Raw genomic sequence first — 18,508 nt, forward strand, 5'->3', positions numbered from 1 at the left:
CTTGAATTTACAGTAGAGCCTTAGGCCTGGTACTTCTGGTCCTCCAGCCTCCACCTCCCAGGCACCATGATTACAAGCATCAAGCCAGTATATACAGTGCTGTGGGGGCTGGTGGGAATGCAGGGTTTCATACACCCCCAGTTCTTTGGAAAGTTTAGACTTTCTAAAAAGTGTGTGTGTGTGTGTGTGTGTGTGTGTGTGTGTGTGTGTGTGTACAAAGGCCAGTGTTGACTGTATTTGTGCATGTAAGTGCAATGCCTGCAGAGGTCAGAAGAAGCTGCCAGATTCCCTGGAGCTGGAGTTACAGGCTGTTGTGAGCATCTTACCATGGGTGCTGGGAACTGATCTCAGGTCTCTGCAAAAACAGTATGTGCTCCTAACCATTGAGGCATGACTCCAGGCCCCTTTTACGGATTGGTTTTTAAAAGGATGAGTTTGGAGGAACATTCATCTGTTAGAACATGGGATCCTAACTGGGTGGTAGTGCATGTCTTTAATAACACACACACACACACACACACACACACACACACACACACACACACACACACACTCAGGAGTAGAGTTCTGAGTTTGAGGCCAGGTTGGTCTATAGAGCCAGTTCAAGGACAGCCAGCGCAGCACAGAGAAACCTGTCTTGAAGAAAAAGGAGAACGAGGAGGAGGAGAAGGAGGAAGAAGGTGGCACTCTCTGTATAGAGAAAATGCCAGGACTTGCTTAGCTGTGACTGGGAACCTCAAGTTTCTGCTTATTCCACAAGGATGGTCTTCCTTACCCTGATGATCTGCCAACTGGTCCAGAGCCCAAAATGAGGGCGGGTGGGCAGGCAGGCGGCAGGCAGCAAGCAGGCATGCAGGCAGCAGGCAGGCAGGAGGCAGGCAGGCAGCAGGCAGGCAGGCAGGCAGGCAACAGGCAGGCAGGAAGGCAGCAGGCAGGTGGGCGGGCAGGTAGGCAGGCGGCAGGCAGGCAGCGGGCAGCAGCGGGCGAGCGGGCAGGCAGGCAGGCAGTCTGCCTTGATTTCAGGTAGTACTGGAGAAGTAAATCACGATGTGGAAGTGACCTTTGTCCCAGTCCTTATGAACATGCTGCAGAAGGGCAGTGAGTGGTTGGGCAAATCAGACTGGTGCCCACTGTGATGGGATCCTCCCTCCCCACTCCTTAGCTGGGACATCACCTGCAGACGTGGGCTCAGGGGAAGGTACTTCCTAGTACATGTACCTCCCTGGGAAGGGAGAAGTGACTGGATCTGCCTTTGCCTGTCTGTTGAAGGAGTTGAGGTATAAGGATTAAAATATCACATCGGGACGACTTTGCACAATACAGTATCTTCTTATAGCCTGTGGTGTTTATTCTTTTATAGGTTCAGACATTAAAGGAAACACCATTGTGCCAAAATCTGAAATTTCAAGTTCTTACGAAGACCAGTGCTCATACTTCTTTGATAAGTACTCCAAGGATCTTCTAGTTGAGGTAAAACATTTCTAAAAACTGAACATTTGACCATAATTAGAACATATTCCATTGCAGTCTTCTTTTCTCTTCCTTTCTGTTTGTTGGGTTGGGTTTTGTTGTTGTTGGTGGTGGTGGTGGTGGTGATGGTGGTGGTGGTGGTGGTGGTGGAGGTGATGGTGATGGTGGTGGTGGTGGTGATGGTGGAGGATGTGGTGGTGGTAATAATGGTGGCGGTGGTGGTAGTGATGGTGGCGGTGGCGGCGGCGTTCTTTCTTTAAGTCAAGGTGTAATGTCTCCCACACGGGCCTCAAACTCAGTACACAGCCTTTGGTGACTGTGAACTTCCACTCCTCCAGGCTATCTCAGAAGTGCTGGTGTGTGCCATTGTGTCTGGTCTATACAGTGCTAGCACTGAACCCAGAACTTCATTCTTGTCCGACAGGCACTCCACCCTCTGAGCCCCGTTTCTTCAGTGCATTTCTTTGCGAATCCTCAAAGCAGACACTGGGTGTGGTCCCTGAAGGACCAGCATGCATGTGTTAGGGTTGAGGCTGGTCTTCATTTTCTCCCAGAGTGTTTACCTTAATAATGCTGTACCCTACCATAAGTATTCTAATCCTAACTCTGCCACATACAGTGCCCTAATGTGTGCCTTGTGAACAAACACACAGGCTCTGGCTGAGATACTGCACCAGAAGTTCTTAAACGCCGACTTAGAGGAGCGCCACCATGAATATCTGAAGCCTTTCCGAATCCTAGTCAGTCTGCTGGACAAGCCGGAAATAGGTAACATGGGAAAAGCCACGGCCCCTGGGCAGAGCTGGATCACTGTTCTCAGAGGGTTTAAGCACAGATGCAGTCAGCGTAGGAGAGCCTTAGAGTGTGTGTTTCAGTTTCAGAGGACGCTCCTTCAGGTTCCTGCTTTGGGAGGGGGGGTGCCTACAGAGCATCCACACTTTACACTATGTGACTGTTTAGTCCCAGTGTTGGAACCACCCATGAGCCTTGGTTCACAACTGGTGAGGGACCCCATACTCCTGTATGTTTGGTTTGTGACCATGAGCAAGCTGTTCCTCTGTAAAAATGAGACCATTCTACCACAAAATGGAAAGGGTGTTAGACTTTGCTTCTTAGAGGATCCCTCTTACACGTGTACCACACTGTGACCCCCGACCCCGAGAACCTGTTGAGAGAAGTGACCCCTCCCTCTGCCGCCCTTCACTGTCAGATCTGATGTGCAGTCAGTCACCAGAGCCCCTTCCCAAAACAGAGAGTAGCCCAGCAGCCTACTGCACTGCAAGCTCTAGGGTGTTGTCTCAGAGGCCAGGGCATGCGCACCTTCGGCCAGAACAGAGCCAAGAGCATTCTTAGGCCCTGAAGCCCTTCAGTCGTTAACCAGAGTGTGGCGCTGAACATCTGTAGTGTGGCATGGGCTCCAGGCAGCAAGAGAGGACAGTGACTCCTGGTGAAGATGGATGGGGCACCCCAGCTGCCAGGACGTCTGCGTGTTTGTGCTTTGTGTTTTTAGATTGTCTGTACCCGTCAGGCTAGCCTGGAATTTGATGTGTGTGTGGCCAGGTGGCCTTGAGTCCATCATCTCCTGCCTCTGCCTCCGAAGTCTTGGGATTACGGGCATAGCACCACATTCGATCTAGTTTTCTAAAAGTTATTGCGTGTATTACATACCGTGCATGTATGTGCACTCTCATGCGTGCTCACGCACTCCATGGTGGACATGTTGAGGTCAGAGGGCAGCTTTCAGAAGTCAGCTCCCTACCATGTGGGTCCTGGGAGTCACTCAGCCCATTAGTCTTGGTGGAAGGTGCCTTCAGTCATTGAGACAGTTAGACAGGCCCTGCCTGCCCTTTTTCCCAGTAGTAATTTTGTTCTGGTGACTTGCGTGTGTCATGTATCTCCTCACCTCCAACATGGGGGTGGCACCCCTGTGGTACCCATTTTACAGAGGGAGAGTCATTTGCCCTAGGTCACCCAGTGCCCAAGCCTTCCTTTCAGGAAGTACTGCTGGCCTGGCAGTGCTGAGCGCAGGTGCCCTGAGATGCTTGTCACCTAACAGATAAGACCTTTGCCGAGCCACGCGCCCATGGCTTAACCCACCCATGATGTGAGCCTTTCTCCCTAGAAGTGCCTGTGCTGGGCTCAGACTCCTTTCCCCCCACCTCATCCACTCTCAGTGCTCACGAGAGAGGTCTCTGTCCCCGGAAATAACTCTGGCTCTGCAGTCACATTTCAGCCTGTGAGTCAGATGCTGCTAGCATGTTGGGAGCCTGCTGGATGGTTTGGGTGGCATTCAAAGAAGATGCAGGACTTAGCATAAGGAGATGTACGTGTGTGTCAGAGCCGCCCTGTGGAGACCAGCAACTATGTCTTACTGGGCTACAGGTCGTACTTTGCAGACAATGGAGAGAGGCTGGCTTCGTTTCAGATGGTGGTTAAGTCTGCTCTTCTGGCTGGCTTAGTTATCTAAGGGACGTCTCTATAGCTAGACAGGTTGTCACTCTGTCTGAGGTCCTGTCCGCTCCTTAACTGGCAGGCTTTAGCCATATCTTGTCTCTCCCATGGAAGGGGCCTGCAGAATGGCCTGTGATGGGAAGCATTTGGCACGCTTCCAGCAGGAAAAACACACAGAGCTTATGAAAACAGTTCTCTCAGAGGCACATTGTGAATCCGTGAAGAGCATCGAAGATTACATTGACGTAGGGCTCAGAGTGCAGGCCAGTGGTAGAGCAGTTGCTCGGTGAGGCTGCAGGTTTGGTCACAGCATGGAAAAACAAACCTGTGAAAGATGAATGTCCTCTTGCACTCGTACAGCAAAAGGCAGAGGTGTTCTTTGCTGAGAGTGGGCGGGCTCTTGTCCTTCTGGACTTGCTCATGAGAAGTCAGCTTTGAGACACTGCGCTCTGCCCAGGGGCCCAGGACACTGCTCTGCCGTGAGGCTGGTGCAGTTCTGTGAGCGTCTCAGTATTGACATTGTTTTGTGTTCCTGCTCTGAATTGAAAGAGCTGAGAGCAGGGCAGTTGTTCCTTCTCTATGGGTGTCTCTCCCCAGTGATGTTGGCCAAGCAGCTCACAGGTTTGGAACATGTCACATTCAACTGCCTTTACCCAGTGGAAGTTAGCTTGAGCAACCCACTCAACCCCGTGACCTGCCCCCTGTATAGTCAGGGAGAGTAGCACAGGCCCTGCTCAGTGAACCCAGACGTGACAGTGTCTCAAACATGGTGGCACTGGCTGTTTGCCTAGATGTTGTTCTGCTGCTGACGCCATCACACTTGGTGACGTCTCTGCGTCTTAGAATCCTGTGTGTATGGAGGTACTCCACATGCTCTGCGTGTCTTAATTGTTTGAAATTTGACGGTTAAGGCTTGCGTACGCAGCTCACTTGGAAGAGTACCTGCCTAGCATGCAGGAAACACCAGTTCCACCCAGCCTCTTACTGCACAAACTGGGCATGGTGGCAAAGCCTGGTGTTTGCAGCACTCCGGGGGTAGAGGCAGGAGGAGCAGAAGTTCACAGTAAGTAATCCTTGGCTATGTGGAGAGTCTGAGGCCAGCCTGGGCTAGAGACCACATCTCAAAACAAACAACGTTTAAGTGTGTTGTCACCCTTCTCTAACTGTTCTCTATTGATTTCAGGACCTCAAGTGGTTGAGAACTTATTTCTGGAAGTCATCAGGGCCTTCTACTCTTACTGCCATGATGTCCTGGGCCCTGACCTTAGGCTTAGTTACACTCAGAGCGGAAACCTGCTAACAAGGTATGAGCTCAGCTGCCACAGCCTCAGTCCCCGTCCGCTCTTCAGTATGAACCCTGCAGTGTTGAGAGGGCAGGCAGGCCCGGGTCAGCGCACCCTAGGCTGTGGCAGTGATGTCATCCAGCAAAGGCCACTTGATCTCTTGTACACAGTGGTGAGGCCCAGGGAGAAGGAGATTGGAAAATGGGAGGGAGGGAGAGAGCTCAGAAATGAGGGCAAGAAGAGACTAAGGCAAGACACTGAGGGCTGGGTCAAGATGCTAGAAGGGGGTCTATGGGAGTCATTGGCAGATTGAACCATTAGCTTAAGGTCATCCTTGGCTGCATAGTGAGTTTGAGGCTAGCCTGGGCCACTGAGACCTTGCAGATAGATAGATAGATAGATAGATAGATAGATAGATAGATAGATAGATAGATAGATAGATAGATAGATGAATGATAGATACATACATATGTACATAGATACATACATAGATACATATATACATACATAGATACATAGATAGATGATAGATAGATAGATAGATAGATAGATAGATAGATAGATAGATAGATAGATAGACAGATAGACAGACAGAGAGTGCCACCTCTTTACACTTCACTGCTAACTTGCTTTCTGCCTGGGTTGGTAGTATATATACAAAATTTAATTCTCCTGTTTTCTTGTTTATTCATGGTAAACGTCCCAAGCAGTATGTTATAGTGGCTTTTTCCTCTCAAAAGTTAAGACGGTTTTCTTTTCTTTCTTTTTTTAAAACAGAACAGTAGTAGATGCTCATGTCGAATCCTTGTATTTGAAGCTGTCAAAGACAACAAAGATATTGTCTCCCACAGTCCTTCGTCCTTCAAGGAGAACAAGAAGTTCTCGCTTCTTTCTAGATCCTTCCTACACTTTTAACCATATTAACCCCACCTTCCAGCCCAAAGACAGGGTTGCATGGTACCTTCAAGTACAGCTGACTAGCCCTCCACTGTTTGCTGTGAATGTGCTGACCTGCATGCCCTCATCAGGGACCTGTCATTAAATAAATCCTGAGGGATCGAACAGTCCCTTACCGATTGACACCACCTTTCTGGTGGTTCCACCTTTTCCTGTTTTTAAATAGTGTACCCACGTGAGGATTTCTGTAGCATTCTCTAGGGGACTTTACACATTTAAATGTGTGAGCGGCAGAAATGCATTTAAAACATCAGAGTGTGCTGGGTATGTCGCTCAGTGGGGGTCACTTGGCTAGGCTGGCCCAGGCTTTGAGTTTGACATCCAGCATCACAGTAAGGAAGGATGGATATAACGTTGTAGCCAAATCTCCCTGCTGAGCCTGCAGTTGGGCTCAGGAGCCGGGCCTTGTGCTGAATGTAGCATTCTTTCCACCGTAGCTTTCCACGGTAACTTTCATCTGTTTCTAGGGGATCCATGAGTAAGAACACCGTTTAGCAGGGAATGGTTTTCTTCAGGTTGTAGCTGCTGGCAGGCTGCCTACATTCCTGCAGGCAGAGACAATAGTGCAGGAAGGTGGGAGGGGACGAGTTAGGGGCAGGAGCAGGCAGGGGAGGTTTGATCATGTTACACTTTATATATATATGAGATTGTCAGAGAATAGACAGAAAAGGCTCTAAAGGCTGTTTTTCGGGAGTGAGAGCAGTGTTTCCATGCCTTGAGTCTGTCAGAGGCGAGAGCAGAGCCGGGAGGCTTCTTCAGACACTGAGTTCTGCAGCGTGGATCCTCCATTGGTGTGATCTCCATTTTCCATTTGCAGCACAATCAAAGAAAACAGACATGCCTCTGAGATTGTGAAGACTGTCAACTTGCTAGTCTCGTCACTCAGCACCGACTTCCTGTGGGATTACATGGCACGGTGCTTCGAGGAGTGCTTCAGGTGAGTGGCGGTGTGTGAACAGGGAGCAGGTAGATGGTTCTGTGACTGCGTGGAGGCCGGGGTCTCACCCCAAGTGAACCTCAGTGGTCTCTCCTGACCTTCAGAGTCCAGTGGACACAGGGCTGGAAGGGACTCATGTAGGACTCTAATACTAGGACAGAGACCGTCTATGTCACAGGATGCTGGGCCACTTTGTCTTTCACTAAGGTCTAACTTCAGAAATCCCTCTGCCCTCTCTCTAATGTTGATCAATGCAGCTTCTACAACCCCCGGTGCTTCGCTTGGCTTAGGTGCAGTTTCCACTGCTGAACATGTATTCCTCAGACTTAAATCCTCCCTGAAGTTAGTGAGGGGTGGGTCAGAGTGCTCATGTTTTAGGCTGCCATGATGAGCTTTGTACCACTGTTAATCCTGTGTGAATCCTGCATGGCCCCTGACTCCCACATGTGTCCTGTGGCTACAGAGACTCCCCTGAACTCCTGGGCAACCTCTTGAGAAGTGGCATTTTGTTTTCTTGATGTGGATCTGAGTGACAGCTGGAATCCAGAAGCATACAGGGAGGGTCTTTGCCCAGCATTGCACTGCGGATAAGTAACAGCGAAAATCATGCCCAACGAGGGAGTCTGGCTTCTCAGCTCCCCTTAATGCCTCGCTGCCCCCCACCATGCCTGGCACGGGTGGCCTACCCTGGTCTGAGTGGATTGCACTGCACCCAGAGCCAACAGCAGGTCAGCAGAAGGGCAGAGGTTGCCATGCTCAACTCAACTTGTCCCTTTTCTCTTTAATCAGAGTTAGAAGCAGACTCAGGGCTGTGCTTGGCCTCTAGCCACGTCCCTGCCCATGTATTGTGTGTCTGTTTGGAAACAGATCTCACTCTGTAGCCCTGGCTGGCATAGAACTCACAGAGATCCACCTGTCTTGGCCTCCTGAGTGCTGGGGTTAAAGGTTGATACCACCCTTGCTCTGCTGCATGTTTGACTGTTTGAGACCTCTCTGAACTCCAAGACTTGCCACTCTCCTGCTTCAGCCTTTTAAATATTTGGGATTATAGGCATGAGGTAGTTATTTTATTAATGTTGCATGTTTACATACATGTACGTGTCTGTATGTGTGTGTGTATGTTTGTGTCTGAATATGTGTGTGTCTGTATGTGTATGTGTGTGTATGTGTGTGTTTGTGTGTGTCTGTGTGTGTGCGTGTGTATGTGTGTCTGTATGTGTGTGTGCGCGTGTGTGTGTGTCTGTATGTGTATGTGTGTGTTTGTGTGTGTGTCTGTATGTGTCTGTGTGTGTGTCTGTATGTGTCTGTGTGTGTTTGTGTGTGTGTCTGTATGTGTCTGTGTGTGTGTATGTGTATGTGTGTGTTTGTGTGTGTGTATGTGTCTGTGTGTGTGTGTGTGTGTGTGTGCACGAGTGTGCATGCACTTGTGTACATGCTCCTGCCCACCTCTGCAGGTCTGTTTTGTGTTGTTGCTCCTGCTTATTCCAGCTCCTGGCCCATGAGCTTCTGGAGATACTCCTGTCTCCACCTCCCATTGTGATAAAATGCCGTGACCAAAAGCAAGTTCTGGGAGAGTTTGGCTTGTGGTTCCAGAGAGGGAGAGACCACTGCAGCTGGGAGGCGTGGCACATGCAGCCATGTTTGCAGAACAGGAAGCTGAGAGCATGAAACAGAGAGTGAACCACAGGTAGAAAGGCCTTCAGCTCTTCAGGCACCGGCCTCAGAGATGTTCTTCCCCAGCTGGGCTGTGTGCCACCACACGCCCAAGACTAAGGGAGATGTGTCGCATTCAAACCGCACTGTCTAATCCTGCATATTTAGAAACAGCACTGGACTCCAAAGACCAGCACCCAGCAGTAGGTCAGTCAGTGAAGCTAGCTGTGCTTCTCCAGGGGTCACACAGACAGCCTGTGATCTCATGGGTGTCTCGTGGAGAAGTCAAAAAATGTAAAGAATGACCCAAGTGTGGTATTGCACACGTTTAGCTCTAACCCTCAGGAGATAGAAGCAGATGGATCTCTGTGAGTTCAAGACCAGCCTGGTCTGCACACAAAGTCCAATGTCAGCCAGGCCTATGTAATGAGACCTTTTTCAAAAACACAAACAGTGGCCTCTAGCCCGGGTTATATGACATAGGCTGGTTCCTGTTCCCTCAGATGGGTCTTTGATTTGGTACCGGGGACTTGAGCCACACACAGTGACATCGCTGTGTGTCTGCTGGGTGATGAGTTCATACCCAAACAAAGTTCAGGTCAAACGGTTTGCTTCCAAGACATCTTCAATAGGACACTCACTAATACTTCTCCACATTAGTCAATCTGTCACCAACACTGATGTGCCAGATCTAAAAACACTGTCCTCCACTGTGTTTAAAACAGAATAATTGATGGAAGCCATGATGTGTCTGAAATCCAGCCAGTCATGTTTGCCCCTGCCTGCAGTCCCACCATCTGTGAGGCTATCAGGGAGATCCTGTCTCAAGACAAAACCAACCTTTAATCCCAGTCCAGGGAGGCAGAGGCAGGCAGATCTCTGAGTTCCAGGACAGCCTGGTCTACAGAGTGAGTTACAGGACAGCAGCGCCACACAAAGAAAACATGTCTTGAAAACCCAAAAAAGAAAAAAGAAAAACACAGAAAAAAGAAAAGGGGGGGGGGGAGACGAAGTTTGCAGTGACGATGGAGGGGGTTAACCCTCTCTCCTGTGGTTAACACAGACCAGTGACGCAGACCACGGCCATTGGAGAAGCCATCAGCCCTCCCCCCACCGTCTCGGAGCTCTGCACCCTCCTCGTGTTCCTCCTTGATGTGATCCCCTTGGTAGGTGCTGGATGCCTGCTCTTGGTTCTCTCCCAGCTCCTTAGTCTGTTCTGCCAATCATGCCTTTATGGGAAAGTGGCTCCACACGCAGGACTGTCCCCGGCCAGTTTTCTGGTGTAGCACAGATGGATAGTCTCATATTTCTTTTTCACGGTGGGCTCCCACCTCCTGAGCACTCGAGTGCCCCTGAGCAATGCTCCGAGGCTTCTTGCACTCTCGCCGATTTGCTTTTATGTCCCATTTTGGTTTGGTTTGGTTTCTCAAGACAGGGTTTCTTTAATCCCAGATCGCTGGGATCGTTTCTGCTGTTTTAATTAAAAGGATTAATTTCTGAGCCTGGCTAAGCTAAAGTATGGAAACCAGTTGGCAGAATGGGGCTGCTGGTTTAGAGGTGACAGTGAACACATTTGCTAGCTAACGTAGACTGCATGTGGCAGTCTAGCACTTTGTCTGGGAGGTAGAAGCAGCTGAAAGAGAGGACGCCTCCTTGGTGTGGGATTACCGTGAAACTGAACTCTGAAATCCAGACAGTCTGGGGTGCTTGCTTTTCCTGTGTGGCCGGCCATGGTGAGTAACTGCTATTTCTGTGTTCTAGGAACTCTACTCAGAGGTACAGACTCAGTACCTCCCGCAGGTGCTGGGCTGCCTGCTGCAGCCTCTTGCTGAGGAGGTGGAGGCCCTGAGCTTACCTGAGCTCACACACGCCTTGAAGACATGTTTCAAGGTGCTTAGCAAAGTCCAGATGCCGCCCTCCTACCTGGACATGGAGCCCACCAGTGGGAACTCGGTATGTGCTCCAGGACGCAGGCATTGGCGGTGCCTCCGAAGAGCGGGAGGTAATTAGCAGGGAGAGCCGTGGACAGGAAGATGTGTAGCCACTGAGTTCAGGATGTGGAGACTTAGTGTAGATCTCCATTTCATCCTCTCGCAGGTAGCATAGTCTCCAGGAGGGCTACACTTGCTAATAACTACAGCCGCCCTTCCGTTGTGAGTTTGTATGCATGGGGCTTGGCTCACTTAAAGTGCACCTCAGAGTATGCCCTGAATCGGCAGGGTGGCTTAAATAACAGGAATAGGCTTCTCAATTTAAAGCTCAAAGCTCCTTTCTCTCAGTGCTGTGTGACTGGAAACTGCCCGACCCTTCACAAGCTTCTCCTGGCTTTGCTGGCCATCTGTGGCACTTCAGGCCTGTCAGAATTGTATGGCCTCCTCTCTATTTTCATGTACATGGTGCTCTGTGTGTGCAGTCTTTGCCTGTGTTCCCCTCTTTCTATGAAGACACAGCTGTTTGGATTTAGGCCACCCAGATGCCCCCACTTACCATCTGCTAAGAGCCTTTCCTCAAATAAGGCCCCACTGCAGGTTGTGGAGGTCAGGCCTTGAATGCCAATCTGTCTGGCGTGTTCATCATAACCTGCACTGCATGGCCACTCTGTCTCTTCTTCTCCAACCATACCATGGGAGTACCCTTGCATGTTTGTTACAGCAGTATCCAGCTTGTGATTTCTTCATGCCTCCCTGTGTGTGTAGACTTGTACTCTAACCATTTCCTATGACCAAGGCTGAGAGGGTTTGAAATCAGGGTGCCATTGTCTCCAAAGGATACAGATTGGTCCGTAGGCTACAGCCAAGGAGCATGATTACTTCCTTGAAATCGTGAGAGGTGCTACCACAGCATATGGACACTTAGTATTTGAGGCTCAAGGAGAGCATTGAGGCAGACCGCTCCTTGGGGTGAGAGTTCTGAGAAAAGTTGTTAGTGCTGTAGACAGATGGGTGGACAGCAATGTGTGCTGGGTCTGAGGAGAGATCAGGCCACATGCACAGTGTGTCTCTTAGTTTTCACTGGAGAGTGGGTGGGAGATGGAAATGCTCCAGGTTTTATTGTTTGTTTGGTTGGTTGGTTGTTTGTTTGTTTGTTTGGTTGGTTGGTTGGTTGGTTGGTTGGTTGGTTGGTTGTTTCAAGACACAGTTTCTCTGTGTAGCCCTGGCTGTCCTAGAACTCACTCTGTAGTCCAGGCTGGCCTCAAACTCACAGAGATCTGCCTACCTCTATCTCCCGAGTACTGGGATTTAAAGAGTGTGCCATCACTGAATGGCTGTGAAAACTCCTGGCTTTAGTCTGTAGTTGGCCACTGCTAGATGTAACTGGTGAGTCCCTGTGTCATGTGATCCATGAGTGTCTTTGTAGGGTGGCCATCACTGGAGGGTCAATAGGGCAGGGAAGGGAACAATCTAGAGAAACAACCAAATTGCTGTGGCTACTGCCATCGTCATGGTTCCGCCACAGTGGAGGAGCTGTACAGGATGAGACATGGGGCTTTCCTTGTCTTTCACAGAGTCCAATAAAAGGAAGAAACAGTGGTGTTTTGGAAACAGAGGCTGTGGTTGCAGGTGATGAAGAACCTTCCTTTCCCCCACTGAAATCTGAAGACAGTGGGATCGGGCTCAGCGCCTCGTCGCCCGAGCTCTCTGAGCACCTCAGGGTACCTCGGGTGTCTGCGGAAAGAGACGACATTTGGAAGAAAGACGGGAACATGCAGGCGACGTTTCTTTGCATCCAGGAGCTCATTGCAAACTTTGCTAACAAGAACATTTTTGCAGCATCGCTGACTGTGTCTGGGGAAGAAAGCAAGCCTGAGGGGGCCCCAGGGAAGAGCATCAGGGGCCAGACACAGAGCACCGAGCACTCTGGCAGAAAGAGCTCATGGGAACCCAAGCCCATCACCGTGCCCCAGTTTAAACAGATGCTTTCGGACTTGTTCACCGTTCGAGGGTCTCCCTTTAAGACAAGAAGCTCAGAGTCACTGTCATCAGCGCCCAGCAGCCCGCACAGGAAGGCAGCAGCAGAATGGGATGTTGACCAGGTGGTCATTGAGTTGGTGGGCTCCAAGGAGGACTGCAGGGAGGCCTTGGCTGCTGCCTGTCACCTGCTGCTGGACTGTGCCACCTTCCCTGTGTATCTGTCTGAGGAGGAGACTCAGCAGCTATGTGAGATGCTCTTCCAGACTCCAGGTGAGAGGCGATCCTTCCAGTGCGTGGTCAGTGGGTTGGGAATTCTGTGACAGGCTTGATGTTCAACTACACGGTCACATCCACCCAGGAAAACCTTCCCAGTCCAAATGATCAGAAATCCAAACCTTTTGACACTGGTGTATGCTTTTGGGTCATTTTAGATCAGGGAAGATCACCCAGTAACTCTGAAAACACCCCCAAATCTGAAAACTCTGGAATCAGAAGCATGTTGGACACCAAGCCTTTGGTTAGGGGGTTTGGGCCAGCTCATTTCCTTTCTGTTCTGTAGCCAGCTACATCAGCGACTTGTTAGCTTGCTGGCTTTGTGTCTGCTTCTGACTCCTGTGTCAACTGTGTCTAACTTGACAACTAGTTTCTGTGAAGATCAGGCTGGTCTCAAACTCACAGAGATCTGCCTACCTCTGCTTCCTGAGTGCTGGGATTAAAAAAGTGTGCCACCACTGAATGGCTGTGAAAACTCCTGGCTTTAGTCTGCAGTTGACCACTGCTAGATGTGACCAATGAGTCCATGTGTCATGTGATCCATGAATGTCTTTGCAGGCTGGCTATCACTGGAGGGTCAATAGGGCAGGGAAGAATCTAGAGAAAAACCAAATCACTGTGGCTACTGCTGTCATCATGGTTCCGCCACAGTGGAGGAGCCATACGGGATGAGAGATGGGGGTGTGTGCCGATAAACCTGCCTGGTCCACCCCACAGGTCTGACTCATGAAAGGTAGCCAGTATTGTTAGAGCCATAGCCATCTATCTGCTATGACTACCATCAAAGCTGAGTGCCTTAAACAACAGAAACCAGCTCTCAGCTCAGAACCAGAAGCCCCAGAGCAAGATGTCAGCAGAGCCATGCTCCATCTATCTGAGCCTGGGTTCAGTCCTTCCTGTGTCTTCCAGCACCTTGGACCACACTCCAGCCTGTCTGCACACAGACTCCTCCCTCAGTGAGGACCCCAGGCACAGTGAGCTAGTGATATATTACTTCTTTGTTACTATGACAAATTATCTCACAGAAGAAACCTAAGGGAAAAGAGCTTATTTTCTCTGAGGGTTTCAGGAGATTGTCTGTGGTAACAGGAAAGGGTCAGCTCTGCCTCCTGTGATGTGACCAAAAGATGGCAGGCAAATCAGGAAGCAAGAAGAGAGACAAGAGAGGCAGCCTCAGGCCTTAGCAGGCCCACGTGCTGACCTGCCTCCAGCATCCAGGTCTCAGAACTTTCCAGAACAGCACCAACAGCTGGAGTGAAGTGTCCAACAGGAGCCTGCCAGCAGTGAGCTCCAAAGCACAGCAAAGGACCACTCCGGTGAGGCTTGTCCTAAGCTCACTGTATCTAGGAAGACCTTGTCAAGCACGTCTCCCCCTGTAGTTCAGATGAGCACAGAGCTGCCCAGATGCCGCCTGTCACTACCCAGTGTCTTCTGTGGGTTCTGTGGCATGAGTGGGGATCCACTCTCACCTGCTTGCCTCTCTTCTCTGGCCTGCCTCCTTTCAGGGCCCAGCGATTGCAGTTTCCCACCATGGCTGAAATCCCTCATGACAATTTGTTGCTGTGTGAATGACTGCTCCCTCCAGAACATAGCCATCGCCACGTTGCTGGAAGTGATAAACCACTCCCAGTCCCTCGCTCTGGTCATTGAAGACAAGATGAAGCGCTACAAAACCTCGGGGAACAACCCGTTTTTTGGCAAGTTACAGATGGTGACAGTCCCTCCCATTGCTCCCGGGATACTGAAAGTCATTGCTGAGAAAACAGACTTTTATCAGGTATTTATTTCCCCTGGGAATGCATGTATAGGTTCATGGCCTCTTTCTCAGACCACAATTGCTGACTGGCACAGGGGCTGAGCAAGTCCAGTGGCAACCAGGGGGTTGGAGGGACCTGGGACCGTCTGGACTGTCTCCAGATCCCAGCTCCTGACGGTCTGAGCCTCTCGGCAGGCCGGGGCAATAGCTTCTGGTCTCTCTCAGCGTGTAGCTGTAACCCTATAAGCTGCTCTGATGGGACAGTTGGGGCCCAGCACTGTGCCATGCCCAGGTTATGGGGCAGTTGGGGTGTCTTGACTGGGCAACTTGGTCCCAGCTGTGTCTGGTAACATGATGCTGGGTCTCATGGCTCTAAGGCAGGCTTACATGAGGGAAAGCATGAGTGTTACTGTGCACGCGTGGTCTCCACTCCCTTTTCCCTGCAGAGGGTGGCTCGTGTGCTCTGGAATCAGCTGAACAAGGAGACCCGTGAGCATCACATCACCTGTGTAGAGCTGTTCTACCGCCTGCACTGCCTGGCCCCGACCGCCAACATCTGTGAGGACATCATCTGCCATGCCCTCCTGGACCCCGACAAGGTGAGCCTTGCGTCCGTATCCTCTGTGCTATGGCCGGCTGGCTGCTGAGTCTGTCCCACTTTACCTGCCCAAGCTAAGCCTCTGCTGAGCTCAGTAGACGTCCCAGTGAGCAGTGATCCGAAAGCAGGCTGGCAGATCCCTGGGAATTGAGCTATTGATTTTGGGGTCCTGATCATGCAGTTGTGTCCATATTGAGGCTCACTATAGAATTTTACCCTGACTCCCTAAGAGTCAGGACTTGCAGGCCTCTGGAGCTGTTTGTAAGATTCATAGTTGTAGAGTTATTGAAATCCTGAGAGCTTTCTGCCAGTTGATTGGCCTTGTTCTTTAGGGCCCATGGGCCTGATATTTTGAGGGGGCATGAAGAAACTATGTTCTGTGTTTTATTGGACCACAGCACTCGGATGTGACTCTGGACACTGACTGATGCCAAGTCCTTTTAAAAGATTTATTTTTACTTTATGGATATGCTTTGCTTGTATTCATGCATGTATGTATGTGTGTATACTCTGTGTGTGTGTGTGTGTGTGCCTGTGTGTGAGTGTGTGTGCCTATGTATATGTGTGAGAGTGTGTATGTGTATGTGTGTTTATGTGTGTGTTTGAGTGTGTGTGTGAGAGTGCGCCTGTGTGTGTGAGTGTGTGTGTGTATGTGTGTGTTTGTGTGAGTGTTGTGTGTGAGTGTGCGTGTGTGTGTCACGCACCCGTGTGGAGGTCAAAGGACAGCTTGGAGTCAGTTTTCTCCCACCCTTGTGGATTCCTGATATTGAGCTCAAGCTACTAGGCTTGGCAGCAAGCACTCTTTACCCCAGAACCATCTCTCCAGCTGCTATGACAGGCCTGTGATCCCTTCATGGGAGGCTGGGGCAGGAGGGTTCCAGGTTCAAGACCCACCTGCACAACTTAGTGGACCTTGTGTCAGAATTAGGAAGGAAGGAAGGAAGGAAGGAAGGAAGGAGGGAGGGAGGGAGGGAGGGAGGGAGGGAAGGAGGAAGGAAGGAAGGAAGAGAGAGAGAGAGAAAGGAAGAAAGGTTGAAAGGAAGAAAGCAAAGTTGAGAGAGGGTGAGGTAGAACAGGTGCTTGGCATGTTCAAGGGCTCAACCACTAGCACTACAAAAAACAAACAAAGAAACTACAGCCTTATGGTGACTCACACAGAATTAGGATGAAACCAAGTTCCTCCCATTTATTTCTTTTTTTTTTTTTTTTTTTTTTGGTTCTTTTTTTCCGGAGCTGGGGACCGAACCCAGGGCCTTGCGCTTCCTAGGCAAGCACTCTACCACTGAACTAAATCCCCAACCCCCTATTTATTTCTTGATCAAGGGAACAAGGTTGGAAGCTCTGTTTAGATTTTCCGTGATCTGGCACCTGACACGAGAAATCCAGGGTAGTCGTGTGACATCTCACAACCGCTCCTTTGACAGGTAAGGCAGCTCTTCCCTGTGACCCACCACCCTCAGCCAAGGGAGCATTCAGGGCTCCCTAGACATGTGTTAGGCTCCGGAAGGAGGGGCAGTGAGGCTGCCTGCAGGATCCTATATGGGAGCTGTGACCCCTACTTCACCTCAGTCCATGCTGCATAGGACAGGGTACCCACAGTCCTCTAACTTCATGTAGCCCAGTAGGAAACTATTGTGGGGGCTTTAATGTGGGGCTGAGGGAGCCCACCCTCCTCAGAATCCCTGAGAGGCTTTGCAGTTTGCCCAGATGAGAGGATACCCAGGGGTTGAGACTGGTCTAGACCTCAGGCTACCTATTCCCGGTCTTACTTGCTGTATCACTGCCTGTGTGCTTAAGATGTGTTCTCTGGTATATTAGACTCTGCTTTGTCTTTGCCACGTGCCCACTGTGTCTCTACAAGCACAGCCATGAAGCGAGGCACACAGCCTGTCTGTCCCTCGCTTGGTGTGAAAGGCCAGCAAGATGAAGCTCCCTGGGTGGCTAGGTCAAGGACAGGAGCTCACTGCAGGCCAGGACGCCTGGCATGCAGGGGCAGCAGAATGGGAGCTCGATGACATCTCTCCCCACAGGTCCTTGTTTGTTGTTCTGGATAGCCTGGCTTGCACAGACGGTGCTATCAGTGCAGCAGCCCAGGGCTGGCTGGTTCGAGCGCTCTCCCTCGGGGATGTGGCACGCATCCTCGAACCCATGCTCCTGCTGCTGCTCCAGCCCAAAACCCAGAGGACCTCCATTCAGTGCCTCAAGCAGGAGAACTCAGCCGGTGAGCAGCCTCACAGTCCTGGGATAGGGGTGGGGGAGGCCAGCTGGCACTGCACCACACTGCGAGGGCACACACAGCTCACTCACATCTGGTTGAAGTGCCACAGGAACTAGCACTTTGCACTGGTAGATGTGGGTTGCTGCCTTCACTGAAAAGTCAGTGCTTTGTTACTGAGAAGACATATTTGAGACACGCAATATATATTATCATTAGCTATGGTCACCTTGCTGTGCATCAGGACACTAAAACCTCACCCTTCTTGGTTAAGAGTCTTCATACCTTCTGGCCAACATGTCCCCTTGCCTTCCTCACCCAGCCTCTGGCAGCCACCTCTGCTCTTGCTTCACCTCTTTGGGAATGGATTCTAAATGTTGTCACTGTAAAAGAGGTGGTGAGGTGTGTTATGGGAGTGGTTTGTTTAACCAGCCATGATAAATATGCTCATTTTAAAACCATACTGCATCCTGTCAAGATGTGAACTTGTTATCTCCCAGTGATACATTTTTTCAGGTTAGCAGCCCACATTTAAATAAGCACAGGGATGCTGGATTGTTTCACGGGAGAAAACAATTCATGTGTCTCTCATGCCCAGCAGAACACCCTCACCAGTGTCCCAAAAGCTGACCGTCCCAGCTTAGCAGGGGTGGGTGCCGTATGTAAGCACCATTGTTATTGGAGGTTCCCAAAGCCTCTGCATAGATTTGTACCCCAAATGTGGGATAATTTCAGGTGACTGAAAATGTCACATTAGTGTAGAATCTGATCAGTTGTCTTGTTTGTCCTAGTCTTAGAGAAACAGTGCCACCCTGAGGTGGGTGAAGGGAAGGACATGGCCTCCTCTGTGCAAGGTTCTTCTGAACCTGCCTGTACCTGGGCTGGGCCTGAGGGAGGAGACTGAATTCGTCCACATCCTAAGAAAGGGATGATTAGAGAACGATACACCACGCACCTTCTTCACTGCACTCTGCACGACAGCTTACAGCTTTAGTGTTTCTTTC

General features: G+C 50.4%; 1 protein-coding gene across 7 annotated transcripts in view; it reads left to right on the forward strand.

Moving 5' to 3' along the window:
* Window positions 1-18,508, forward strand: part of Dop1b (DOP1 leucine zipper like protein B) — a 102,179-nt gene that overhangs the window by 38,960 nt on the left and 44,711 nt on the right. For 4 of the 7 annotated variants that reach the window (XR_015632791.1, XR_015632792.1, NM_001191660.2 and 1 more), the window contains 11 exon segments: window positions 1,361-1,470; window positions 2,124-2,238; window positions 5,105-5,225; window positions 6,979-7,098; window positions 9,815-9,917; window positions 10,513-10,704; window positions 12,257-12,932; window positions 14,441-14,712; window positions 15,138-15,290; window positions 16,613-16,713; window positions 17,320-17,510. Coding sequence is in view for 4 of the 7 variants with exons in the window: in NM_001191660.2 (NP_001178589.2) it covers window positions 1,361-1,470; window positions 2,124-2,238; window positions 5,105-5,225; window positions 6,979-7,098; window positions 9,815-9,917; window positions 10,513-10,704; window positions 12,257-12,932; window positions 14,441-14,712; window positions 15,138-15,290; window positions 16,613-16,713; window positions 17,320-17,510 (2,154 nt within the window). In the remaining 3 variants the exon portion in view is untranslated. 7 annotated transcript variants of the gene reach the window in all.

This window comes from Rattus norvegicus, chromosome 11 (genome assembly GCF_021556685.1).
Source record: "Rattus norvegicus strain SHRSP/BbbUtx chromosome 11, alternate assembly SHRSP_T2T, whole genome shotgun sequence".
NCBI classification, from domain to species: domain Eukaryota; kingdom Metazoa; phylum Chordata; class Mammalia; order Rodentia; family Muridae; genus Rattus; species Rattus norvegicus.